Below are 27,296 nucleotides of genomic sequence, written 5' to 3'. Positions count from 1 at the left end.
TTAAAATTGCCTCTTACTGTGCTCTTCAATGCTTGAATGCTAGGGTTTTGTCCAATCCTTCCGCAAAAGGAGGGTATTTCAGCACCTGCAGAGTAAAAATAATGTTTTTGTGAGCTCCTATGCTCTGAATAGTTTATAAATATATAAATAAAAGACATTATACGCATCTTAGAGTTGGAAGTAAAAATCCAAATTCATGGTTTGTTACTGCTGTTACATACAGGACTGCATTGATCTTTTTTTCAGCTAGTAGTAGTGATGGGTTTTTAGGGAAAAATACCTCATCCACAACTGCATCAATAAAGAGAGGATGCTGGAGAAAAAAGTGCCCCTTTGTTATTTACATACTGGTTTTGCTTGGAAAGATAATTCAGCTTTCTTAGTATTGACCTAAAGAAATCACCCAAGTGACCTATTTTTAGTTATAATATATAATGTCAAAGGTAACTAAGTTTCAGGCATTGTTCTGGGTTTCTCTTACATAATATTATATAAAAACATAACTTTAGTACCACACAAAAATTTAATACTGAATGCTCAAGACGGAGAGTGACCAGTTTCTGACTCCAGCTTCTTAGGGGTGGATGAGTAACAGGGCCAAAATAAGCTTATGTGGTAAGATTGCAAAAGAACTGATGAGCCAGCACAGTGATACAGAAAAACTGGTTATGACAACAGATAAAATAGTTACTAACAAAAGGTCAGGTTTGCAAAAAGAAGACCTTTCTCAATGACTGTACTTCCTAGAAAGGTTGCTGCATTACTTCCTCTGATGTGCAGTCCTTCCTTCTTGCACACTGTATTCAAATTCAACCAGCTGCTAGGAAGTGCCTCGCTGATGACACAAAGAACTGCGCAAAGCTGGCTGGTTCCATTTTTGCAATTTTAACTCTCCTATCTGGTATTTGTGAGCCTGCCTGGTTCACAACCTTTCCCAGGGGAAAAAAAACCCTCATTGTTTACATTCCTGTGATGAATGCATTTCTACCCTGAAATGCATAAGAACAGACCGCAAGGAGGGCACGGAATGTTCCTGTTCAGATTCTTCAGGTGCAGTGTTATTGTCCAAGTGCACTGCTGTGAAGTCCTGCAAAAGCCAAGGAATGGCTTTACATACAATGGTTTTGCTTCAGGTTATGTCAGTCTTAGAGAAGAATTTATTCTGTCTTACAAAATAAAGTACAGTACTAGCTATCATTTTTTAAGCTATGTTTACAATATCTTTTGCTGTTTTCTTTCTTAAGCACTGAACCACTGCAGCTCAATCAGGTTTTTCACAGCCAGCGTAGTTGCAATTCTTTGCAATCAGTGTGACAAAAGACTGACAATTTTCTTATATTAACTATGCTACTTACTCCTCCCTGGGCAGTACTTTTTTCAGCAACTGAGTCACAGTGAACAGTCATCAGCTACGCTGTGCTGGGAATGCTAAGTGATTTGCAGAACTCCAATTCCTTCCATCACAGCTGAAGACCAGAGTCATGTTTCATGTAAGAGCTGTGACATAAATAAGTTACAACAGCATGCACAATACCGAGTATTTGAAAGTTTGAACAAAGTGGTATCATAAATGGGTGTGCAAATGGATTTTTTTCACAGGAAGCATCAACATGTGGAAAGCTACAATATTAAAAGGTCAGTAATAATACTGAATACCATTAAAATACTAAAATGTGGAAAAATATACATTTTAAAATTACATACTTTAGCTTGTTTTTCAGGACGGTCAGTTACCAGAGTTCTGTCTACAGCTCCACTCTCTGAGACAGCTCTACAGAACAAACCCTTTGCCAGAGGACAGGTGACCTGAGAAGCAGGAATGGCACACAACAAACATACTTAGTCACCAACTTAGAAAGGCACTTCTAGAAATTACATATAATTAATACATTTTTAAAAAAGATTACATGTTCTATTGACAGAATGCAAAAAACAGAACAGCAGCAGCAGTTCTTGCTGAATATCATCAACTAAATGTACTACTAAGAATTTCTTCAAATATAGGTGCACAGTGCATACATTTGTATTTAATGTATATTTACTGTTACCGTGAGCTGAACTGGGTATCTATACCATGTGACCATTAATATTAAAGATATAAAATAAAATGCAGTAGGAATCTGCTACTTAAAGGCGAACTATACATTGTGGCCCTAGTATTATTACTTTATCGAATTTATATTTGGGGTTTTAAAGTAGACAGATGGACAGAACGCTGCTTCTCACACAGTCAGAAACTACTTTGGTACCATATGTGCCCAATCAAATAATAGGCCTCACTTTTCCACAGAAGTTATACCTATGATTTTGCATTCACAAACACATGGGATTTTGTTTATCTTGTTTAAGATAATGATTTTTGTCAACCTACAAGGACAGAAACACTAATTCAACAAACAAACCAATAACGGACTTAAAGGCTACTTCGGATCAAAACGGGGGAAGGAATAAAATGCCCAGTGTGGCCCATATGCTGCATTAAGCAATATGTGACAGAACTAGCAGTATGGTTGAACGCTGTTGCTACAATTAGCTGTTACTTAATGATGGCTTTTTGCAAGTAATGGTAACAACTAGTGTTCTGTGCAAGTTATTAAAAAAATGCCCAAAAGGGGATAGCCAGGCAGAGGCTCAATGTAGATTGCACTGCTCAAAGTCCACTAATGTGTAAAAGCCAAGTTCACCAAGTGAACCCAGAGGTGAGGAGGAAGAAGACGACATCCTCAAGAAATCAACACCTGCAGGCAGAAACTTGGGCTGCCAGTGTGTGACTGTGACAGTCCCTCCTGGGAAGAGTAGCCATAGACTGTGGGACACTGCAGGAGGTGAGAGGGTGAGCTCAACACTAGTTAATGGAGTAGTTAGAGCTAATTTATTGCTGTTTGTTTATTGGTATGAGTAAAGTTCTATAGATTCTTGGATGCTTACATTGTGTGTTCCTTTGTGCCTGGCAAGCATATCTTGCCTGTCATGTAACTTTGCAAAAAAGCCACTCCACTCCCCGTGTGCCCTGATGCATTCCAGATATGCCAAAAATGTGGTCACAGCTGCTAGTGCCCTTGAAAGGAAGAAGACTGGGCTGCATGCTTTTCACATCAGCAGGTCTTCCCTTTGTGGGCCCACAGACAATGCTGAGCTAACAACATCCAGTGAACATCATCATACTTTGCTCTCCTCTCTGTCTCAGTGGGTGTCTGTCCTGCCAGCAATGCTTCCTCCCTCCAGCCAGTGAATTATGAATTCTTTGCCAGGAAGGGTTGAAGAATAGGTAATCACACCACAGAATGGTCTGTGAAAACCCTAGTGCCTTAAAACTCAGGTCCTGCAAAGAAAGCTGGAAAATTCATATCTGAAACGCTTTAGGTTGAAGAAAGAAACTGGGCACATTTCTGGCTTATTGGGTGTGATTTAACCTCTTGGAGTTAGCCTGTATCAGTTAAGTGAAAGAAAAGGAAGTACCAAAAAATCAAAAGCAACGTTTATTTATAACAGTTTACAAACCAAGAAAACAAGTAGAGATTTTCTGTCCTTGTTTGTGAGATGTCAAGCCCATCTCACAGATGTTTTTTGATGGATGCTCTGCTCCCTACGAGCTATTTCCAATTAAAGAAAGTGGAAAGAGGCTATAAGAATGACAACTGACCATTCTCTTCTGAAAGAAGGGGGATTAAACATATAATATGTGCTGACACATGCTATATTCTGTATAGATAATTTCTTACAGATTCCAATATATTTGCCAATTTCCCCCTCGTTCCCCCTTCTTACAGGAGCATTATTCAGTTTTGATATCCACTGAGTAGATACCATGGTCTTTTTGAGCCTGAAAGATTGTGGAGTTGTTCTGCTTGCTTCATTTAATAGTGATTTTTAGTGCCACAAACATTACAAATTTCCCTTGATTCTCTCCTTTCATTGTGATCATGACAACAGATTACATAATAGTGAGTTAGAAGGTTAGTATTAAACTCTGCATCCTGACAAACTAATTTCGTTTGACTTTACTTCAGGTTATAAAAGCAAACTATACTCTCCACAACTCTTATAAATCTGTGTGTTCTCTCCTTTCACTCATCATTCGTTTTGTGAGCTGTGTCCAAAACTCCATTTTATGTTCTTTCAATTTCTTTGATGCCTTTTGCATTAGATCTATTTCCAGGTATCTTTCATCCAGATCATACTGAGGCCAATGGACCAAGTCTTCTCCGTTGGGATTTCTGGAAATAATATAATGAAAAGTTAGCTTTCCATTTGCCTATCAATTGTTCTCTGACTGCTCAGGCTGAGAGCATTTCAGAAAACTAAGATGAGCTCAGATTATGTGATTCTAGTACCTGCATAGTTGGATGGTTTTTATCAAAACGCTCATGAGTGGAATAGCAAACATTTAATAATTGCTATTACTTTTGGATCTAAAACTCTGTTGCTCCTGGATTTTTTTTTTCTTTTTTGGTCTGCAGGTTCATTTAAAAGGTTTTTCTTGCAGTCATTAAGAATAGAAATAATTTGCTTCAATATTTATCATAAGTTCTGCCAAATTTGTAGGAACCACCATAAAAGTATTGTGATTATGTTTCAGGCAGCACAGCCAAAACTTGACCTGTAATTAGCATTACGATTCTCACCCATTTCTAGCAAAGTTGGTCCAGTATCTCATAACAGTTCTGCTAAGTTTCTTTTCTTCTTCTGTAGCATACCCTGCAAAGTGAGAGATGAAAGAGCAACCTTAAAAACTAAATAATCAAACAAGTAGCAGCTATATAATTTCCAATAGACTGTAATCAGCTCTACTTGTTACTCTCAGCTATGGGAGTTTTACCTGAGCAGACCTCTAGGGGAGAACTCAGAGGAATGGTTTCATGAAAAGTAACTACTACTAAAGGCAGAAAATGCTTATGTTGATTTCAATGTTTCTAAGAGAGAAAGTCTATTCTAAAAGCCCTCCAGTAAGTAAAATTAATAATAATAATAATGATGTTTTAAATGGAATATTTTAGTAAGCACGGATACATCACCGGCTAAGAATGGCTTTCCAAAGACAAAGGCGATCTCATCTGCATGATCTGCTTTTACAAACTCTGGTACAACACCTGTCGCTGAACTTGGTCGATGTTGAAATTCATAAAAGTAGACTGGATTGCCAGCATCTAGTAGAAAATATACAGAAGAGTGTTAGTTTGCGAGCTGAAAATACCTGCCACCAAAGATGATAAACTTTAATTGCAAACTATTTTGATAAAATGAAAACACTACCAGTTTTTAGATAATGAAGTGTGATGCATACTGTCCATAAACATGCCCCAGGATGGAATTCTACATTTCTTCTAAGAGATGCTGAATTAGAGACTCACCTCTATGGTATCTAGCCACTTCAATGGCTGAAAGAACAAACAAAGGGTCTCCTATTGCATCAAGAAGGCCATCTCGCACGTCAGCACGGTTTTCTGCATTCCCTATGTATTCATTGTATATTCGATCAACAACTTCAGAAGTAACACCCTGAAATGACCAACAAAAATACTTCTAATAATGATGATGAATATTATAAAGAGTAACAGCACTAATTGAGTGTGCCATCTGCACGTCCCTGGCTAAACCCCAAACATTACCTTCTTTCAGAGAAAATCCTCAGCTGTGCCAGAGTGTGGCTCAGAGCTCAGAATTGGGAGTTACACAGCTATGGGATACAGATGTTCTCAGGGAAGAGAGGTTTGCAAGATCTAAAGATCACACATCTGTACAGCGATGCTGATAAATAGATATGGTAGTCTGTTTTCCCTACTGTGGAAATAACCCTCATAAGAGAAAAGAAATCCTATTGGATTTCAAAAATTCATTTATTGTTGTAGATGGCCATCTTTTAGTCCCTTTCAGAACAAGCCTGGGCTCTGCCTTTCCAAGTTCATGATGGATGTCTATGACACTGAATGATCCATTGCAAGTACTGGCCATGTTTATAAAGTCCTTAATTCTTACCTAATAATTGGCATTTTTCTACATTTAGTAGTTTCAGGAGAGCACAAAGGAACCAGAAGGCTAAGAGATTTGTAAATTACAGGGAAGCAAAAACTCAAGACACCTAAACATAGGTCTCTCAATGCCATTTTAAACATCTCAGGTTATCCTTTCTGGTCTCCAGCTACTGCTTCAGAACAGTGTGTTCTATAGGTCTTGTGTCATACCTGCTGGTATCATGTGTGTCTTGGATAACCCAGGGTATCTAAAATGTCACAAGACATCTATGTTTAGGTAGATGAAGCACTCCTGGATTTCCATATAACTCCTTTTTTAAAAGAGGAGCATTTAGGATAGAAATTTAAAGTGTATTTTCAATTGCTAGTGGCAACAGAAATACACCGTGTCTGCTGCCCATTACTGCCCCATGGTAGGAAGCTGTCAAACAGAACAAAGTTTGCCTCTAAAATATACCCCTCCAGGAGTACAAATATAGAAGCAGACCAGTGAAGATGCAGCACTGGGTTATTCTGAAAATGGCCTCTTACCTTAAACAGTAATCCTAAGGAGCTCTGTAAAACTTGACGTGCAACATCTTCATCCAGACCATCTGTGTAAGGAGGAAATTTCATTACCTGCGTGACACAGAAAATCGTATTTATTAGAAAATCTTATATTAACAAAATGATATATAAGTAATGACATTATAAGTCTCTTACCCTAGGAAGTACCCATCCAAATTCACAGTTATTCACTCCTATTATATATGGGACTGCATTGATCACTTTTTCAGATAGTAATTGCCTGGGACTCTTTGGAAAAAATACACCATCTGCAGATGCACTGATGAACTGGGAAGGCTGGAGGAAGAAAAAAAAAAAGGAAGCAAGCTTCATTAATACACAAATTTTGCTTCTAGAAAAGAAATTCAGATTTTTACTGTAGTTCCAAAATAAAACAAATTATGTGCCAAGTGAAAATATAAGAAGTAATAGTATTCAAGCCATCTCTAAATTTTTGCTGACAGATTTTCTGCACTAGACCGAAGATTCTGTGAAGATTAGCATTATATTTTTAATGTTTGTGAAACATAGGTGATGATGTCCAATTTACATCTCTTCTTAGTTAGTTCAATCCTATTATGAATGTGTGGAGCAGTAGTGGAAAAACTAACTTCTGTGTTGAAACTGCAAAGGAACATGGAAGCCAGCACTGTGATAAGAAATTTTAAGTAGGGCATAATGTATTATATTAATTAATTTTCAGGTTCTCCAGGAAAAACTGCGACATTTTGTACACTCTTTTCCTTCCCCTAGTAGAGCATGACAGCAAAACACACGTAGCTTAAAGTTCATGCAGAATGAAAGTAACCTGTTCACATTTTTCAGGGGAGGTATAGCATATCTGCAGTGTTGTCAAATCCTGAAAAGGTCAAGAAAGTCAGATGTTACATTCACATCAAGTTCTCCTAATATTACAACACACAAATAGCATACTCTGTTATCTGAAATATCATTTAAATGCAAGTAGTATAATTTCACCTACCATTTTTAGTGTTATCTGTACTATCTCTTCTTCTGTTTTTTCTCTTAAGCATTCAACTATTGCAGCTGAACTGGATTTTTCACAGCCAGAGGCTGTAGCAATTCTCTGCAATTGATAAAAACAAACGCTCACTTTTTCATATACTTCCCACAGAAGGCTCTATGTGCCACCGAGCCTGAGAGCCCAGCAGGGGGGAGTCTAAACTGCACAAGGATCATTGAAGCCAGACATGCTCCAGCTGCAGGGGAAGAGAGTAGGAAGCCCCCATAACCCTTCACATTGTGGGCTAAGCAGAAGGACAAAACACACTCCAAAATATTTTGATACAGAAATAGACCAAGATAGTCATTCGGGTAAATAACATGCTGGGCTGAGAAGGCATGATGACATAAAGGACTTAGAGTGATACACAGCATACAACCACGTAGATGGTATCAAAGAGCCCATTATACCATTCTTGATGATGTCTTTTTGGGTGGAGTAACAGCTGTCATTGGGGAGACAGAGCTTATCATAATGTTGCCTCTTTTATATCACAGATTATCAAATCTAGGTTTCTGGAAGCCATTTCTTGTAATTAAAAAAAAACTAGTTTCAAGTCAGCTCTTCTTTTCAAATATAAACAAATTGAATAAAGTCTTGTTTCTTTGCACACAACAGGCATCAAACAGGAGGGGAAGAGTAGAGTATTCAGAATCTGGTGCCATTTTCTAGCCAAAAAATTATAGCTCAACTTTTCTTTAAGACAGTACATGTTATAGTGTTCCTTTACATTTCACACTTCTTCCCTGCCTTCTCTCTTCGTTTCTTTAGTCTTTTGTTTTCACTCAGTCATATGTGGATATTTGGGGATTTGAAGAGCAAAGCATCATTAAACATGCATTATTTGCACACAGAAATACTGTCTTTAATGACTGTGGTTGTAGTTTCACAAGAAAAAATCTTGTACATTTTTGAATAAATAGTTTAAGATATGCAAAACTATCTGGAAAAATAATTTAAAATTACCACAAAATACCCACTTGTGCTTCCTTCTCAGGCTGGTCAGTGAACAAAATCCTAACTGCGGTACCACTCTCTGAAATGGCCTTATGGAACAAGCCCCTTGCCAGGGGAGATAAGACCTGGAAAAAAGCAAGAACAAGCATTACAAGCATGATAAGCATTATGTTCTGACCACTGACTTAGAATTTCACTATCAGGAATTGCCATTTAAAACATTTTGAAAAAAAATGTCATAAGACTGTCATAGTTCAGCTATGCAAAGGGCTTTGGCAGCACTGTCAGGGATAAGGAGTTCATGCCTGCCTCTTCCTCTCCCATAGCGCCTTGTTTCCAAGACTTCATAGAACTACACTGCAAGCCAGAGACGGATCTAACGTAACTGCGTCCAAGATAGTCTGGCTGTGCTGCAGAAAGGGAATAAAGAATTATTGGCCAAAGGGCAGGAGCTTAGGAAACAGGAATTTTTATCACATGTATCACTGAACCCTGGTTTCACTGTGTGATCTGTACCAAATTGTGAGAGACTGGCAAAAAAGAACCTCTTAGCCAACGTGCTCAGTGTTGACGTGCAAATTTTACATCTAGTTCAGCTGTCATGACTATTTGCCTTGGTTACTTTGCACAACTGACTGTCAAAGCAAATACGAAATGGGCAATACATCATTTTAAAAGACTGTTCTCAGAAGGATAAATTTTGTGGGGTTTGGCAGTGCAAAAACCCCCTCAGAATTTAATTTAGTAGATGAGGAATAACATTTTGGGTCTGAACTACAAGGTTTGGGTATGAAAAGAACATTTTCAACAATCAGAAGTTGCATTAATATCACATTGCTTTATAGACCAAGGTGATGTGTCATTTACTATAAAACCACCCCTTTTCTCTCACTGACTTTTCATGCAGGTACTAAAAATGAACGTGGATGGTGGTTTCCCCCCCGCTACGTAATTAAAATACAATATTACTGTGAACTTACAAGAGCAGAAACGCTGACTCCTCCTGCAGATTCTCCAACAATAGTGACAGATCCTGGATCTCCTCCAAAATGTATGATATTTTCCTGAATCCACTGAAGAGCTGCTACTTGATCCAAATATCCCCAGTTACCTCGGGCATGCTTATCACCAGTGCTGCAGAGAAAGAATAGATTTGTTTAAATGCTCAATGCAAGAAAAAAGGCAGAGAAAAATACAATCTGTGGTATAAGAAATCAGCTGCCATTCTTTACACTGAGCTGCTTTACACAACTGAAAAATGGCTCAGAAAGTGTTGAGATTAGAGTGTAAATCAAACAAAAACAGACTTGAAAGATGACTTGGGACTTGTAAATTGTTCCCAACTGTTGCATATGTAATAAAGAAATGCATAATTTATTTGCATAAGCAAGTATTCTGCACATCTCTTCACAGAGGCTTTGCACACATAATTTTGGAAATCACTTAGCAAAAACTGAGCTAACATCTTACCTAAAATATCCAAGAATACCTAATCTGTACTGAATTGTTACAACCACCACATTGTCAAAGGCCGCTAATGCTGAACCATCATATGATGAAGCTGCTCCAAAAGCTAATCCACCTCCATGGATCCATACAAAGACCTGGAAAGACAAAACCAGAAACAACCCAGCACAGATAAGAGCTCCTAGTGATAAAAACTAAATATAAACCAAAATATAATATTTTTTGCCGTTTCACTCCTGACTCTTTCAGATTACATTTCACAAATGATAGAAGTCTTTCAACTATGAGGCCTGCAGTCTTACAAAATGGCATTGATTTTATTAAATACTTACATTATGCCAGTGCCCCGTGATTTTTCACAGATTATTTAGAGGAAATCAAACATTACCTAGCTAAAATGTCAACAAAATTTTATTTGTAAAATACGATTTTGTGTATCTTTTAAACCTCAGCAAATATTTACTGGGGCAAAGCATGTAACTTGATGATTATCACAAAACTGCACCTGTAAGTTTGCATGTAGTACAGATTGTAGGTTTGCTGTAAAATAATTTTGCTAGAGGTTTTATGATGATTTTGCTTACAGGCAGTTTCTCCTGTTTTTCTGTAGAAACGGGTGTATACACATTTAGGTATAAGCAATCTTCAGACACTTGGAGAAGAACTTTTTCTTTTCTATTAGTAATAATGTCCGAAAAACCCTGTCCTTGTACTTTATCCTGTAGGCACCTGGATAAATGAAAAAATAACAAACAACAGAAATAACTAAAACCTCAAAGCTATGAAGTGTAGCTTTTTTTACTTTCACAATAAAGTCCAAACCAGAAACCAAACTCTAGTACATTTTTAGATTGTTGGCAACAGAAAACATAAAATATTCTTTCCACTTTAAATATATTTTCTTCCTTTGACCTGGCATTAAGGAGATCTGTAAAAAGGAGCCACAGTCTACAGCAATAGACAGTGACATGCAGATACAGTTTTGCATGTTTCAAAATATTACAGAAATATACCTGCAAATACATATGGCTATAAATCACTTCAATGAAAATGCAAATTAATTATTTTACATCTTCAATAGCTTCTTATATTGTAATGGTAGGTATTTGGCTTGAGGCACCAAACAAGGGCAGTAGTGCAAATGGAGTAAGACATTTACAATATCAACTAGCATTAGTCTGCATTTCTTACGTGTCCTATTAAGCATGTGACTCACTCGGCATTTTTTTCTTCTAACATTTTATTCCAACATTTCCTCAGCTTCTTTCTGTTTCTGCTCCAAAGCTACACAGTTTCTGAACATTACTAAGTAATGGCCAAATGCTCCCAAAACAGAATATTATTGGCAAAGTGCTGGTCAATATTAGTTCATCACTGATACCCATCAGATAAGAGTTTTTAATAAAAAGAGCAGCTTACAAAGATGTCTTTAGAAATGCATTCATTGTAACAGTTGCAGGTGGTAACAAGATGGCACCAAGGAATTTATCTTTGTGGCTTTTGATTGCCCTGTACATCAGTGCCATGGAACTGCATGTAAAATAAAATTACTAAAAAGATCAGTGGTTTTGTCATTGTCTTACATTGGTGGGTAGGAAGTGGCATCTCTGACCCCTTTCCACGGCTTAGGTGGCTGGGGTTCAGAAAACCTCAGTGGTCCAACTGGAGGCTGAGCAAAAGGAAGACCCAAAAAGACGTTTACACTCCTCTCAGCTGCATCTACGTTGAATCGGTACCCTCGGACTGTCCCATATTTGGTCACCACTTCTGGTTGCTCTGCTTTTTGTCCTGGAGGATGTGAGCACAAAATCACATAATTGGTCTGTTTGTAAGTAATTGCCATATTTCTAAGAGCTTTAGCTACTTAAACATACACCCTTTTTTTGCTTAAAAAATTCATTTTCATACATAAGGCTTCAGCAAACTCTCATCAGTATAGCTGACATTATGTCAGCCTTCATTATGATTCGTTTGTATGTATAATCTCCCTCAAGTATATCATACGTATTGTCTTACTATCCACACACTTTAGTCACTGCATACAGATCTTAATCTTTTTTGATCCAAGTTAGTTAGTTAAAAGTCCAATAGATTGCACACATTAAGAAAAGGCATTTCCTATTTTAGAAAGGACCTATGAATTCACAAAATATATTCCGGACCCTTGATAGTATATACAGCCAAAAGAAAAAGCTTATAACATACCTGAAAATAGTATGGCATATATAAATACCGTTAACATTTAGGTAAGATTCATTTTAAGATTGGTGTGAAAGTTCTCAATACCAAATTACAAATGTGGTACAGTGGTCTGCTCTGCCTCAGCAGACAAGATTTTGGGACAGGATTTTGATTATTTGCAAAAAAGGAAAATAAGACAAATGACTGAAAACAGATCACAAAAAGAAATTAAGAACTATTTGCTATTCAGACTGAATTTCTATGCAGCAAGGTTGGGTGCCCAGCTCCTCTGATAAAGCCAGGGTTCCCCTGGGTGAGCAAGCTGCACATGTGCTCTATTTCCTTACAGAAGGCAATAGGTAAAAACCCTTCTGAAGCTTACCAGTAGCTACAAGCGCTGTGACCCCAACGGCAAGAATCAAGGACAGCAGAGATGTGCCCTTTCCAGTTGCCATTTTGCAAGCTAGTCACATATTTATCTCCTCAGTGTGTCGCCTTATATACTCGGTTAAGTATAACTGTTACGCAAGGCAAACACTGATTAGGAAAAGCAATACTCAAGCTGTGAGCCAACCTAGCTGTGGGCAGCGGAGCAGCTGCCCTGCCTGTAAGCCAGTGCTCCGAGGGGAGTGCAGGGCAGCTCAGCTGTGTATGGCAACAGGGTGACCTCCTGCCTTGCAGAGCGGCCCCACAAGTTTCATACTGGCTCCCTACTGCTCCTTACAAATCTTACTCACAAAACCTCAGGCATCAACTATGTGCTTCAAAATGCTTTGAAACCGGTTTTTCTCTGCACCAGGAGATTTGTCCTGCTGCTGTAACACTACCATCTTTCACAACGAAGTTAGGATTTCTTACTACATAGTAAAGAGACCAGGAAGGAAACTACACTTTTACTTTATTACCTCTGTTTACTTCATTTTGGTATTAGTATCTCAATGTAAGGAACACACGATATAGTCACAAAGAGCAAAATCCAAAGCAATACTCCTGAAAAATGTGCTTTTGCTGAAGTAAAAGTTGAGGCATTTTTATTCTCACAAAAGGATTTATTTTTTTTTTTTACAAAAACAATACTAGAAAAATCTTAGCTTTTCCTGCAGGGTGGATACTCCACCTGTCACTCAGTCCTGAGTGTTCAGGGATGTTTGTTTGGTGTTTAATAGCATTTTGCAAGACTAAAGAAATTATTTCTCAACTTTTGTAGTGTGGGAATAGCATTAAAGGATTTGTGTGATAACTACACATTTAATGCCTCTGAAAAGTCAGGAGGTTTTATGGACTTCTGTGTGAACTCAAATCTGTCATTGGAGCATGATATGAAAAAGAGGGAAAGATAGCCGAGTAGAAATAAAAGAGATTTTTCTGTCCATGTTAACTAAGGTTGTGTTAGTTTTATGTAAGCTTTGGGCTCTACTTTTTTTTTTTTTTTTCCCCCTTTGGGCAAGGCTCACCAGCTCTTGCTCCAGAAAGGCTGTTTTGTATTTTTATATCACAAGAATTCTCAGTTGTAAGAGACAGCATTTCTACAGATTAATTTACTGCTTTGTTTTCAGCTAAGTGGGCCATAAAGACCAACAGTCATTAAATTATTTTAGCACATATATTATGCACCTAGTAGTCCTCTGTACTACGGCTGTGCTTGTGTACTTTACTCCAAATCTTCCTATGTGTATCTGCATAGGCGTGATTCACAGCCCTTGTAGGTAAATCTCGGTCAACTTTAAACTGGACTGCTTAGAGAGCAAACTGTTGGCAGGTAGCTTCAGACGTACACATTCAGTGCAGGCTGAATACCTTCAGCATTTGCTCTGTTAATCCAGAGAGTCCTGCCCTCTATACTGAGCTCTGTGCGGCAGCAGCTACGCTGTTAACAATGTCAATGCTGTGTTAGCGGGCATGGCAGCTGGTTTTGAGTGTATGGCTAGTGCACAGTATACATTGGCAGATGGGATAACTGTAAATTTGAGCTTCTGAGAAAATAATGTGGACAATAACTTCATTGCAGAATTTTTATAGCTGTATAGATGTTCTCTGGGAGACTTTTTTTCAGAGACAAATATCACATTTATAGCTCACAACTACATTTTGCCTCAAGTATGCATAGTAAAAAAGTTTAGAAGTCTGCATGTAAAATAGGGTCAGTTTGCTTTTTGACTTAGCCCCTAGCGAATATTCAACGAAGCTGGAGCTAGAGCCTATGAAGCTAGTGCTTGGACAGCTTTAACACTCTGTCTCTTTAGCATGTGGTAATCTTGCATCAGAATGTCTCTGGGATGGGACGGGGTATCAGAGCACTCACCCCTAAGTAGACAGGAGTAAAACCTTTTAACATTTTCCACTGTGATTTATTTTTAGCACTGTGCCTCTGCCTAAGTCAGTTCCAATGCACTTCTCTGCATACACTTACAACATAAGCATATATTCTGTGCATATACATACAATGGTGCCTGTTTATCTCCTTTTAAAGGGAGTGGTACAGGATCTCAGGGGCATTATTTGTGCAATGAAAATCTATCAAGACTATTTTAAGATTATATTCCCCCTCACAAAACATGTTAGCTAAAACAAAGGAGAAGGGACAGATGCTTAGCAGGAATTCCCACTTATAGAACAGCAGTTGTTCTAACAGTCTAACTCTACCTCCCGAGTTCTGACTGGCAATAGAATTTGGGCAGAAAGAGGTAGGAAATCCCACCCTATTTCTTCCAATAAAGCCATAAGGAAAGAAAGGATGGCCAGTTAGTTGCTGTAGGACATTATTAGCTATGAACAATCTTAAATTCTTCCAGAGATACAGAGGGGAGATGAAAGAAGGGGGAAAGAGATGCCTAGTGCCTCATAGGATCTATGGAGCTGCATAATGCTGCTGGTAGCAGTAAGGTCAGGAATACAGCTGGGATGGCTGGAGCAGCCTAGGAGGCCGATACAGGAAACAAACAAGACATAGCAGAGAAAGAAGTTCTTGATAACAGTGAAATGAGATGTTCAAGACTTGTTCTTGGCAGTCCAAATGCATATCAGCTGGTAAGGGCACTGGAATAATTCTGGTAAACAAATCCCTCTCCAGTGCTAGTCACGAAGGCCTGTGACCCAGTGCAGAGAACCTGGAACTGCCTGACGGCACAGAGAACAGCCTAGAGCACAGTGTAAAGCACCATGGAAAAGACAGAAAGTGTGAAACTAATGTTACCAATGTTGATCCTTCTAAGGGAGTTATTGCTAAATATAAAAGAAAAAAAGTGTGGGTAGTGGAGACTGTTTCTCCCTTTTCTAACATTTGACAGAAGTCTTAATTCCAGCACTACTGTTACCAATTATGTACCACAACAGTCAGAAACATACTATCTCTGTTGTAAAACTGACTTAAAAAAGAAACTAAAAAATGTTCTGCTTTGTTTTTTTTTTTTTTTTTTCCCCACAGAGGACATTTCTGTATCTAAATCAGACCAAACCTTCTCTACCATCACTGATACACTTGACATCAAAAGACAGTTTTACTTGCAGATCAAGTCTTTATTGATTTCACTTTGTTAAAACCATGTGGCTGCGACATTCTGTCTTCAGTCATGGGGAAGTGACAGAAAAACCTGAGCAGCCAGGAAATCTGGTACCTATATTTCATAAGTGAGGCTTCTGTTGAAGGCACAAATCCAGAAAGAAGTAAAGGAAAGGGGAAATAGATCAGTTGGAATTATTACAGTGAATAATTGCACCTACAACAACTGTGAAGAAAAGGTGAACAAAAGGGAAACATAATTTTATCCTCAAAATTATTTAAAGTAATTTCTTTTACTATCCTAATAGTTTGCCTATTATGTGCATGTTTAGACTGTAAATTATAACTCTGAATTAACCTTCTTGTTTTCTGTTCTTTTGTTATTTGTCTTTTCAAACATCACCTTTCTCCAGAAGTCTACCTTCTTTTCTTTAAACTTTCTGGATTTTTTTTGTTTTAGATTTATCTGTAAGTATTCTTCATTTAGGTTATAAGACGGCCAGTCAACCAAACCTTCCCCATTGGGATTTCTGTAAACAACAAGAAAGCAAGCAGTTAAGATTGAATCAACAAAATAGCTAATTCACTTTGGAGTCAGTATAAACCAGTAATATACGTAATGAATCTCATGATTCTTACCCATTTCGAGCAAAGTTAGCCCAGTACTTCATTAGAGTTCTACTAAGGTTCTTTTCTTCCTCTGTAACTTCACCTGAGAGACAAAATACAAAATAATTATTACACGTGGCAGAAATCAAAACATTGCTACTACAGAAGCAGTAGTACAGTCTGTGAAAATGTTCTAACAACTTACTGATTACAACAGAGGCACCGTACCTGCAATATGTTAGTAATACAGCAATCATCGAGACAAGATTTCAGCATTCGTTATGAATGAGATTAGCATAATTCTCCTTATTCTACAAATCGGGGAATTGGGGTACAAGGAAATAAGGTAATTTGCCTGTAGCTTTTCAGAAATCCAGAAGCAGAACCAAAAAAAGAACCCATGTCTCCTGAGTCCCATTACAACTCAAGGAATGGGCCACATGTTTCAGTTTCATAGATCTCATTCTACCTTTGTGGTACTGAAATTCTCCCTATTATTCAGAGCATGACTAGGCAAAGATTCCTTCATTCTGATACAAGACAATGTCATTCTATGTCTCAACGCCTCAAGAACATTCATTTAAATATAGTTACACATATGCCCACTGTATCAGGTAGGTGACAGTAATTTTAGTTACAGTGTGTTATTAATTATAAATGCATCTCAATACATCAAGAAAAATATTTGCTATTTTAATGCTCTCAGTAAATTCAGGCAAATAGAAAAGATTTGTATAGTGTTTTCTAGTGTAGGATAAGTAAAAAATAGATATAAAACACAAGCAAAATCAAAAGGCTCTAGTAACAGATTAACGAATGCTTTTATGACATAGCTGGATTGCTCCAAAGTTCAACGGAGTAAAAGGAAATACTTTCATTTATGTAGGCTTTGAAACAGACAATGAACTACTGTGCAAATGACAAAAATAAAAACCTAAAAATGGTGAATTCACTTAAAATAAGTAGAATTTCTGTGTTTCTTTGTTAAGATAAGAATTGCTCCTAATTTGTTTCATGGGAAAGGAAATACTTCATCCTGAGTATTACTGTTTTAGTCATATGCAAATAAAGAAAATTGCTGGATTCATAATATTGTTGAGGATGTGGCAACTCGTATCTGACTCTTCAGTGACTGGCACATTCATTTGGACTGTAGCAACGTGGGATTCTGCCTGAAGGAAATAGTCTTTAACCTAACCATTAGATCTTCATGCAGAAAATGAAACACCGGAGTTCCAAGCCTTGCTCTGATCAACACAACTGCAACACTATCTGCAAAAGAGACCGAGTTCCCCATTTGCTGGAGCCAGACAGCCCATGGGATTTCCTGGAAAGGAGGAGACATTAGCTTAAAGAAAAGAAGACAGCCTAGATTTCCTGCTTCCCAACTACCACGCTAATCCCCTGCAAGTTTAATTGACCTTTCCTTCAATTTCTTTTTCAGCCAAAGCTATTTGGCAAATTCATGAACAGTGCTGGTATAATGCCAGTGATGTTTTCTAGCAAATGTTCTGTTTGCTAAAATATTGACAACATGTGTAACTTCCTGTGCTTCAGAAACAGCAATCTGTACATGATAAAGAATGGAGAAGACAGTAAATTGGTGTTAAACAAATTCAGGAGAAAGGGTTACACTTTGGTCTCACTGTTAATATATGCCCTTTAGTCTGATTAAAATGGAAGTAACACTACTGAACAGAATAATACCAGTGTTATGAGAGTAATTTATAAGTGCATATTGAATGTTCTATTCCTTACTACGTAGCTGAATATCACCAGCCAGATACGGTCCTCCAAAGACAAAGCCAACTTCATCTCCATGATCAGCTTTCACATACTCTGGTTTACTATCCCAGTATGAAGTGGGCCGATGCTGATATTCAAAGAAGTAGACAGGAGCTCCAGACCCTAGAAGATGTAACATTTAGAGAGTTAAAGAAGAGATGCATAAATTATGGCTGACATCAGCTGTTTAAAATCTTACTTGCCCAAAGCTTTATTCTGGGCATATTTTTAATTTTTAATTTTACATTCAAATATGTATTTTAATTCAAAATTAAGAACTCACAGCACTCTCACAAAAAAATTAAAGATTCACCCCAGGGAAACGTACAGAAAACAGAATAACATCAAATTATTTTCCAGTTTTGGGTATTTTGGCATGGCTTGTCTACACTTAAATATCAGAAAATCTCCAAACTACAGAGCTGCTGACTTCCCAAGCAGTGGTGGGCCAAAGGACAAATTCCAGGTTGCTTTAATATGGTTTAATTTTTAAGCCTGTATACTTCACTTGGCAAACATTTACCTGTGTTATCATGCTCTGCTCTCAATATATTGTGACTATGAGCACAAGTGCAAGACACTAGCACAAAGATAACAGACTACCTACACTTGCTTTACACAATCCTGCAAACCTATATCTCTCTGCACCCCCAACAAATTCTCAGTGTGAATCTCAAGAAGGGCTGCCTATACACAACAGGATTTGCGTCATTTGATCCAGCATGTAGTAAGAGGTTTGAATATCCTACTGGTGTTCATTAGCTCACCCTTGTGATAATTCAATGCTTTTATGGATGGCATGACAATTCCTATATCCCCTAGCAAGTCCAGAAATCGGTCCCGTAGCTCAGCAGGATCATCCGTATTTCCTAGATATTCGTCCACTATCACAGGCAGAAACTCTGATGACATATACTAAGAGAAAAAGGGGAAACAAGAAACAGAAAAATTATCACACTCTGAATTAGCAACTAAAAATATCACCTTTTAAACTTCAGATATTCCGCAAAGGCGCAAAGGTCCAGGGTAGCACCCATGCTGATGGGAAACCATGATGGCAAAGAAAACCTATTCAGACTTTTTCTGGGGTGTTCAGGTTTTGGCTGAGATAGAGTTAATTTTCTTTCTAGTAGCTGGTATAGTGCCGTGTTTTTGATTTAGTATGAGAATAACGTTGATAACACACCAGCGTTTTCAGTTGTTGCTAGGTAGTTGTAGTGCTTACACTAAGTCAAGGACTTTTCAGTTTCTCATGCCCTGCCAGGTGCACAAGAAGCTGGGAGAGTGCAGCCAGGACAGCTGACCCAGACTGGCCAAAGGGATATTCCCCACCATATAATGTCATGCTCCAGATAGAACTGGGGAAGCGAGCCAGGAGGCAGATTCGCTGCTTGGAAACAGACTGGGCATCGGGTTGTTTTTTTTCCTTTCCGTTGTGGTGATCAATTGCATTTCTGCCTAATTAGTTTTATTATTATTGTTGTTGTTACTTTTATTTTTATTTTCTTCCTTTGCTAGCCTATTAAATTGTCTTTATTTCAACTGACGAGTTGTTTTGTGGTTTGTTTTTTTTTCCTTTCTTCCCCACATGCCCAGCTGCGTGGGGCTTAGCTGCTGGCTGGGGCAAAACCACAACATGGGGGGAAAAAACCTGACACCAAAAACCAAACCAAACCCCTCAGGTCAAATTTACAAAGATTTATATGGGCTAAAGCTCTACAGAAATCAACAAAGATCCAGCAAGTTCTCCTGATAGTACCTTTTTCTTATATTTTCTTCAGGAGAAAAGAGATGATAATAACAAAAGTAAATTCTCTGAGTCCTTGAAAGATTTATTTACTATTAGACTATAAGGAAAGACCAATGGGATCTCCAAACACAGCTTACATTTTTAGTGTTAGAATTTGCAGCTTGGAAGTTATATTTCAAAACTAGGAGTGCAAAGGAACTACTTTAAAAGTTACATTTACTTTAATGCAAACACATTGAAAAATCCTGTCTTGAAACCCATCAACCAGGAGATTAGCCATCAGATGCCATAAGATTAGGGACATGATTACAGCAGTCCTACATACAAATGTGTAAGATAAAAATGTTGGTTCAGCAGTCTAGAAGGAAAAAGGTATTTCCCCAAACCCCAGGCCTGACTCAATCCTATTTCTGTGTAACTCCATACAACATAGTCCTGTCAACTTAGCTGGGACTCCCCCCAAAGCACAACATGACCTCAAGTCTTAGTAACACTGACTCAAGCAGGAAACTAGAGAACACCAAACTTCACAAACCTGTTCTATGCATTAAAAAGAAATTTCACTTCCTGAATTAGATTAGCGCAACAGTTCTTACCATCATCGGCAGTAAAAATTCTAAAGTTGAAGTGATTGATTTTTTATCTCCTATTTCCTTCAAACCTGGTATTTTTGATGTCTGCACAGAAAAAAAGAATGTTATTAGCACCACTCTCCAATATTTTTAACATTGGAACTACATTATTTCACTTTATTCTTACTACTGGTGTTTATTTTTGAAGCCTTATATCATATGTAAAAATGCAGTACAATGCAGCAGCTGTCTTGAACAGCTTGTATTTACAGCAGTAAATGTTTCCTAGGTGAAGGTTGCAACATAAACCACTCATACTAAGTAGTTTATCCTTAAATCAACACACATTGTTAAGAAACTTATAAGACTAGAAAGCATTAGGGCAGAATTGAAGTGAAAATCTTCTGTCTCAAAGGCTTATTTTCCCTCTGGTAGGGGAGATCTTAAAAGTCACCAGCAGCCTCTCTGTCTCTAGTCCAGTTGCTTGAACCCTTTGAAGTAACGATAAGGCAATTCTCCTCCTCTTTTAGAGCATTACATAAAATGACTTTTCTGTCTGCAAAATGAATTAGAACAGATTTCACTTCACATTTTTCTTGGACTTAGTACCAGCACATTCCCAGAGACACACAGTTACTACATAGATTCAGAACAAATACTTTGTACTACCTAGATGAACACAAGGTCTTAGGAAATGAAGAAAAGAGGACAAGGAAGAGAGAGAACACAAATCCACCTCCTGCAGTTTTGTGCACTGTACAGCAACTGCTCACCTTTTAGAATTGCCCATGGAATTCATATGAAAAAGAATTTATGCGCTGGGAATGGATGGGACACCCACATTCTCCCCATACTCTGCCTCCAGCTGAGATTTTCAAATGACAGATCTTTCCGCATGGTAACAATGATATCATGGCAATCATATAACCAGCAGCCAGTTCATAACGACATATGGGGTAAGCTGTTTAAGGTGATCAATGCCACATTTTTAAACATTCCATGTGTCCATCCTGAATATCGTGCATATAACATCTGTGTGTTGTGGGGGAAAGGATTTGGTTTATTTTTGTTTTAGTAATAACCCCTTGGCTGTTGCATTCTTTTTCCTCTCTGACTGGATGAGGGATTAAAATTTTAGGATAAGAAAATACTGTAAAAAATTGATGTTCCAAGGATGTCCACATAGTTTAACTTGCAGGATGAAGCCTGTCTCACTGCTTTGAGACCAACTGCTTCTGGGTCACTACTGAATCACCATGCAAGCAAAGTTTACCTTGTATATATTTCCAACAATGCAAAGCCTTTTGGCCATACTTAAAAGGTGTCCTACCAGCAAATAACTGATGAAGGCAACTCTGAGAAGTTAACACAAACATTCAAAAAAATGAAGAATAGCCATTAAATTACAGATCTAATATTCCAGCCAAATTCATTGTTGGTGACTCCTATCATAAACGGGACTGCATTAAATTCTTTTCCAGCCAATATCTCTTCAGGCGACTTATGAAGAAATACTCCATCCAAAACTAAGGGTAGAAATGGGATTTCCTGAAGGAAGAGAAAAAAAGATCAAATTACTTGTTAATAGCATTTTCCTTTTTTCCTTCAAATCACATAATAAAATGTCCACATTTGATGTTCCAAGTGAAGAAAAAAAAAAAGGGCTTTAAGAAATCTGAGTATCTACAGCCACTGCAACATACATTTACATTTTTGCACCAGAGTATAAAATACTAGAATGGTTGGGTCATGATACGGAGTAATATAATGGTTTCCTGATCCTGTGCTCCTTCTAACTGACATTAAAACATATGTATGCTCACGTCTTGCTCACAACTTTACAGGTGTTACACTTCACTGAAAATTCTAAAGAGAACTTATGTGAAATTATTTCAGTATTTAGGGGGTATTTTGACAAAAATTAGGAAAAAAACTTTGCAGCAGGCTAACAATGAACTCTAGTCAGACGCTGAGCTAAAGTTTTGCAAGCATGCCATTAAAAAAATCTGTTACTAAGTAAAGTTTCACCTACCGTACTGTTAAAGACTATATCCTCTGCTTCCTGGTTCCTCAAGCAGTTTATCAGAGAGAGTGAACTGCTCGTCTCACACTTAAATATACTTGCAATTTTCTGAAAATTATTAACAAAGACAAGAACTGTTAGCTATGAGGTAGTCTTTAAGGAATTTACAAACAGAAAATTATTATACATAGTACTGTTAATAGTTTTATTTAAGGGCTAATTTAGGTGAGCTTGATAAGTGCTTGAGTATTTTATTTTACTAGAAATACTACAGTTTGATCATGAAGTGAAATCATTCTGGTATACTTCTCTTTCTTGCTGTATTTCCATTCACTGTTCTACAACAAACTTTGCTGTAGAGATAATATGACGTTGCAACATAAATCAAATAAGGCAAGAAAATTCAGAAAATCAGCTTATGAGAGATTTATATTATTATTACCTGCTGTTTCAGGAGGAGAAATGAAAAGGTACTTATAGACAGGAATTTAATTTTAAAGGGGTTTTTTCTTTTTTAAAATGAATTTACTTCAAATAAAGGCCCTCTATAAAAGACCATATGTCCTGGTTTCGGCAGGGACAGAATTCATTTTCTTCCTAGCAGCTGGTAGAGTGCTGTGTTTTGAATTTAGGATGAGACTAATGTTGATAACACCCATGAGTTTTACTTTTTTTTTTTTTTTTTACCTTTTCTATTCTTTCCCCCATCCCACTTGCAGGGCAGGGAATGAGCTCCTGACTGGGTTAAACCATGACACCATAGCTGAATAAAAACTGAATGCCTCTTCTGGATTCTAATTAAACTTTCCATAATAAATTTCATAGTTACAGTATAAGTTACAGTGTGCATGAAAATGGACATACGCCTAGCTTAGCATGTATGTAACTGAAAATACCTAACTCAACCCACAGATATTATAATCATGTAACTGTACAATCTATTTCCAATACCAAATGAGCATGGTAAGACTGAAAATAAATAGACTATTTGAATGAAAATTTACTTAGTGCTAATCTATGTATTTATAGGTATGCTCTGAAAATAAATTTCATCAACTTTGTTGCATAATGTGCAATCAGATTTTCACCCTTTCTCTTTTAACAAAATTATCGGATATAAGAAATATCGTATTTTAGGTTATAAAGGCTTTAAAATGAAAAAGAAACCAAAAACTGCCTACCTTAAGATCTGTTGAAAGAAGTAAATCTTTAACAGGGGGGATTAAAATTCCACTCTCTGATATTGCTTTATGAAAGAGACCCTTAGACAAAGGAGATAAAACCTGCCAGGAAAGGAAGAACAGAAAGTATTTATTCTACATTAAGGTCCTTATCCCATAACTTTATGCTTGACTAGACTGCTGGATTCAGTGTGGAATTACACATTTTTATGTGCTTACAAGGGAAGTGTCCAGACTTAGCACAATGTGCCATTAATCTTACTTTGAAAAACCAGATTAAGCATGAAATGTTACACTAATTGAGTTTTTGAAGATTTTTTTTAAGACTTTTCTTTTTAGTATATCTACTGCATGCCTACATGTGCAAAAACAGAGCAAGATCCTGCAGATACACCAAAGAGTGTGACAGATCCTGGATCTCCACCAAAGTGTTCAATATTTTCTTGGATCCACCGAAGAGCTGCTACTTGATCCAAAAATGCCCAGTTCCCACGAGCATGTTCATCACCAGTACTGAAAGAAAAGCAATATAAGCCTTCTCAGGAAGAGTAATAGTTCTTCTAATATCAGAATAAAATAAACCTCACCAACTTACATTTTGTGCGAAGTGTCATTTTCGGCCAAGGAAAGATCTGTACAGCCTACTGACCTAAAGCCTTGCATAGTCAGATCTAAGCCCCACTGACTTACTTGCCTCTGCTGTTTGTTCATCCATACACAGATGGATTCCTGGCCTTTACACTATATGATTTTTTGCTTTACAGATCAATGGATGGAAGTAAAGGCAAGAACAAACATCCTGTCCAGAACCAAATAAGCCCAACTATGATTTGATAGCAGGCTACAATCAAATGACAATGCAAATGGTATTTATGGACATTTATTAATGTTCTTAAGTCCTGATGTCAGTGAACTATGTACATTTAAACCACCTTAACAGTGGGAAGCCGGTATAGAAGTTCAGCTGATTTGGAAAACAAAACTACCCATCCTTTAAACATAAGAAGCATTTTGTAAAAAGTGAAATAGGTCATCTTACTTGAGGAATCCAAGGAGTCCAAGTCTGTACTGAATTATTACTACCACAATATTCTCGTAGGCTGATAGTGCAGAACCATCATACCTAGAAGCACCACCAAATATGAAATTGCCTCCATGGATCCACACCATTACCTTTGAGAAAAAAGGGTGAGACACACTTTTATACATTGCTTGATAGATTTCATGTGAAAAAGGAAGACAACATCAGAGAATTAGGAACTCTCAATCACCAAAGCTCAATGGGAACTGAATTTTAGGTTCATGGACTTTGAATTTTACATAATAATATTTTTGCTAACACACCATCACATTTTCAAAAGCAATTAAGTGACTTAGGAGCTATCATTAGGTGCAAATGTTGCATGACACAAGTTTGTACAATGGGTTTACGCACAGGTAACTTGTCCTTCTTGTTTGAACCAGCAGGGCTGTAAACATTTAGATACAAACAGTCCTCAGAAGTTCGGAATGGAAGGTGTTTTTCTTTAAAGTGTTTTTCAGCTGTTTTCAACATGGACAGATCTTGAGGACATCTTCACAAAAGAAAGGAAGTGACTATTAGTAATAAAACTGCAATAGCAACAACGTAACAATGATAAAGAAAACACATTTTCTTTTGCCCCACAGACTGAATTCCCACAGGATGCTCAAACTTTGTGTGACTTATATGCAATTAAGAGGTGCAACCTGTAAAAGCACAGCTCTATACTTATCCTTAAAAAGCTGAATTATTTCAGCAGAGCATAATGAGACATGATTTCCAAAGACAGGAATTTTCCAGGAATTCTTTGCGGTTCTTAGTCCCACAGTTCTTACAGAATCATAGAATGGTTTGGGTTGGAAGAGACCTTAAAGATCATCTAGTTCCAACCTCCCTGCTGCGGGCAGGGACACCTTCCACTAGATCACGTTGCCCAAAGCCTCATCCAGCCTGGTCTTAAACACTTCCAAGGATGAGGCATCCACAGCCTCTCTGGGCAACCTGTTCCAGTGCCTCACCACTCTAACAGGAAAGAATTTCTTTCTAACATCTAATCTAAATCGACCCTCCTTCAGCTTAAACCCATTACCCCTTGTCCTGTCACTACACTCCCTACAGTATTTCAGTACCGGCAGCATATTCAATACCAGTCAATACAAGCTCCCTAGCAAAAATCAGACCTCTGTACCCTAATAAACACGATGGCACTGACAAACACATGCAGGTCCTACAAACAAATGTACTGAACAGCTCTCACAGTGGTGGGTAAGAAGTTGCATCTCTCAGATCATTCCAGGGTTCTGGTGGTTCAGGTGGGGAAAACCTCAAGGATCCAACAGGTGCTTTTGCAAAAGGAATCCCAAGGAAAACATTTACAAGTCTGTCTGTCCCCTTCACATTTGTTTGTCTCCCTTTGAGCCGTCCAAGTGTGATAGTCACTTCCGGCTCAGCACCAGTCTGTCCTAAGTAACACAAAAGGTAAAAGAAAAAAATTAAATTGCATCTTCATAATTGTCTCACAGACTTTGCAATGGAGCATTTTTTACTGAGTGTTTAATTTAGAAGATTTCAGCTTGTTCCTTTCAATTTTGTTCAGTTTTCATCTCGCTTTTATGCAACGACAGACACCCCCTGCCAAATACTCCCACAGCTGGCTCTGCCAGTGACAGCTGGAGCTAGGTAAGACATAGTTTAGTCACTCTGCAAGAGCATAAAGCTTAAAAACAAATTTCAGAGCAAATAGCAACTGTCAAAATCATTAACATTTTCTAAATTTATCATCCAACAAGATCTTAAAATATTTTGTTTAGATAATTATGAAATGTTTTTGCTTTCCAACTTTTAAGAAATTTATAAAGTTTTATTTTCAGAAAAATCATCTCAGAAATGGTTTCATCTCACAAACCCAGTAATTTTTGCATAAAGCTTATCAGGATACTTTTGCAGATTGCTAACACAACTATAAGATGATTTGAAAATCACTACACTGCAACTTGTTAGTGCAGTTCTTTCCCCAACAGCAATAATAAATTTTGCGTCTCACCTTCTGCTCCGCAAGTGATGAATGCTATACTACAAAACAAGGTACGAAGCAAAGCAATCTGGCTTTGAGGAGCCATTTTTCATCCCAGTTTGGACTCTAGATTATTTTCTGGTTTTATGCGGAAGAGGATGGTGCAAAGTCCCGGCTGAGAGCACTCTGACTAGGGAGTGCAGCTATATTCCCTTTTGAGCATGCACTGCACTAAGCACTTTCAGAGTGGTACTTGATACAGAGTGTAAACACAATCTCTTAATCTAACGCACCTAATCATTACCTGATCCTGAGAATGGATGATCTGAAAATGACCCAACACCATCTGTGAACAACAAAAGTTCTAATCATAATTAATCTGCTGTTAATCCTACAAGCAGAGAAAACAGTGAAGCTCTGAAAAGGTTCCAGAGCTGTTGACATTTTTTTGTAAAAAACCCCCATAACAACAAAAATCTTAACAAAAACCAGGATTACAGATTACACATAACTAGAAAGTAACAATAAAAAAAGAAAAAAAAATCAAAATAATTAATTCTTGCAGAAGTTTTAATGAGGACCTGCACATCTGTACCATGATTGGCACTAAATGTGCTTTCCAGCAGGGACTGGCCTCCAGCCTCCAAAACAGTTCTTTACCCCTTTTTAAATAAAAATAGGCCTCCTGCATTTTT

At 37.6% G+C, this 27,296-nt stretch overlaps 2 protein-coding genes across 3 annotated transcripts; both read right to left on the bottom strand.

Moving 5' to 3' along the window:
* Nucleotides 1-3,466: 3,466 nt before the first annotated feature.
* On the bottom strand, nucleotides 3,467-12,654 carry LOC129212359 (fatty acyl-CoA hydrolase precursor, medium chain). Of its 2 annotated transcripts, XM_054840838.1 has the most exons (14): nucleotides 12,530-12,654; nucleotides 11,550-11,754; nucleotides 10,551-10,695; nucleotides 9,970-10,103; nucleotides 9,480-9,633; nucleotides 8,523-8,624; nucleotides 7,501-7,605; nucleotides 7,327-7,377; nucleotides 6,675-6,815; nucleotides 6,504-6,590; nucleotides 5,352-5,499; nucleotides 5,016-5,147; nucleotides 4,626-4,698; nucleotides 3,467-4,217 (listed from the first exon to the last, which is right to left on the bottom strand). In XM_054840838.1, exons 1-14 carry the CDS (start codon nucleotides 12,600-12,602, stop codon nucleotides 4,043-4,045), a joined length of 1,725 nt encoding a protein of 574 aa, XP_054696813.1. In that variant the 5' UTR covers nucleotides 12,603-12,654; the 3' UTR covers nucleotides 3,467-4,042. The 2 variants fall into 2 exon arrangements, with proteins under 2 accessions (XP_054696813.1, XP_054696814.1); XM_054840839.1 differs by lacking the exon at nucleotides 7,327-7,377.
* A 2,988-nt stretch (nucleotides 12,655-15,642) lies between these two features.
* LOC129212241 (carboxylesterase 5A-like) lies at nucleotides 15,643-26,802 on the bottom strand. The gene is made up of 13 exons (XM_054840564.1): nucleotides 26,632-26,802; nucleotides 25,846-26,050; nucleotides 25,002-25,140; nucleotides 24,606-24,739; nucleotides 23,926-24,079; nucleotides 23,567-23,668; nucleotides 22,395-22,493; nucleotides 21,770-21,910; nucleotides 20,387-20,467; nucleotides 18,808-18,955; nucleotides 18,014-18,163; nucleotides 16,286-16,358; nucleotides 15,643-16,176 (listed from the first exon to the last, which is right to left on the bottom strand). The coding sequence occupies exons 1-13, from the start codon at nucleotides 26,705-26,707 to the stop codon at nucleotides 15,987-15,989; spliced, it is 1,692 nt and encodes a 563-aa protein (XP_054696539.1). The 5' UTR covers nucleotides 26,708-26,802; the 3' UTR covers nucleotides 15,643-15,986.
* Between the last annotated feature and the right edge of the window lie 494 nt (nucleotides 26,803-27,296).

Source organism: Grus americana, chromosome 13, assembly GCF_028858705.1.
Source record: "Grus americana isolate bGruAme1 chromosome 13, bGruAme1.mat, whole genome shotgun sequence".
Lineage (NCBI taxonomy): Eukaryota > Metazoa > Chordata > Aves > Gruiformes > Gruidae > Grus > Grus americana.
Note: the sequence above shows the minus strand (reverse complement) of the source record. Positions and strands in the feature narration are given on the sequence as shown.

What these genes read in the sequence shown, in the direction of transcription:
- LOC129212359 (XM_054840838.1), bottom strand. Translation starts at nt 12,602, where the DNA reads ATGGCAACTGGAAAGGGCACATCTCTGCTGTCCTTGATTCTTGCCGTT. An exon ending in GCCACTTCCTACCCACCAAT is followed by an intron (nt 10,696 to 11,549) that starts GTAAGACAATGA and finishes TCATTTATCCAG; the next exon opens with GTGCCTACAGGATAAAGTAC. An exon ending in AGTGGCTAGATACCATAGAG is followed by an intron (nt 5,148 to 5,351) that starts GTGAGTCTCTAA and finishes ATTTTCTACTAG; the next exon opens with ATGCTGGCAATCCAGTCTAC.
- LOC129212241 (XM_054840564.1), bottom strand. Translation starts at nt 26,707, where the DNA reads ATGGCTCCTCAAAGCCAGATTGCTTTGCTTCGTACCTTGTTTTGTAGT. An exon ending in AATTTTTACTGCCGATGATG is followed by an intron (nt 18,956 to 20,386) that starts GTAAGAACTGTT and finishes TTTTTCTCTTAG; the next exon opens with TATATGTCATCAGAGTTTCT. An exon ending in AGCATTGAATTATCACAAGG is followed by an intron (nt 18,164 to 18,807) that starts GTGAGCTAATGA and finishes TACATCTTCTAG; the next exon opens with GGTCTGGAGCTCCTGTCTAC.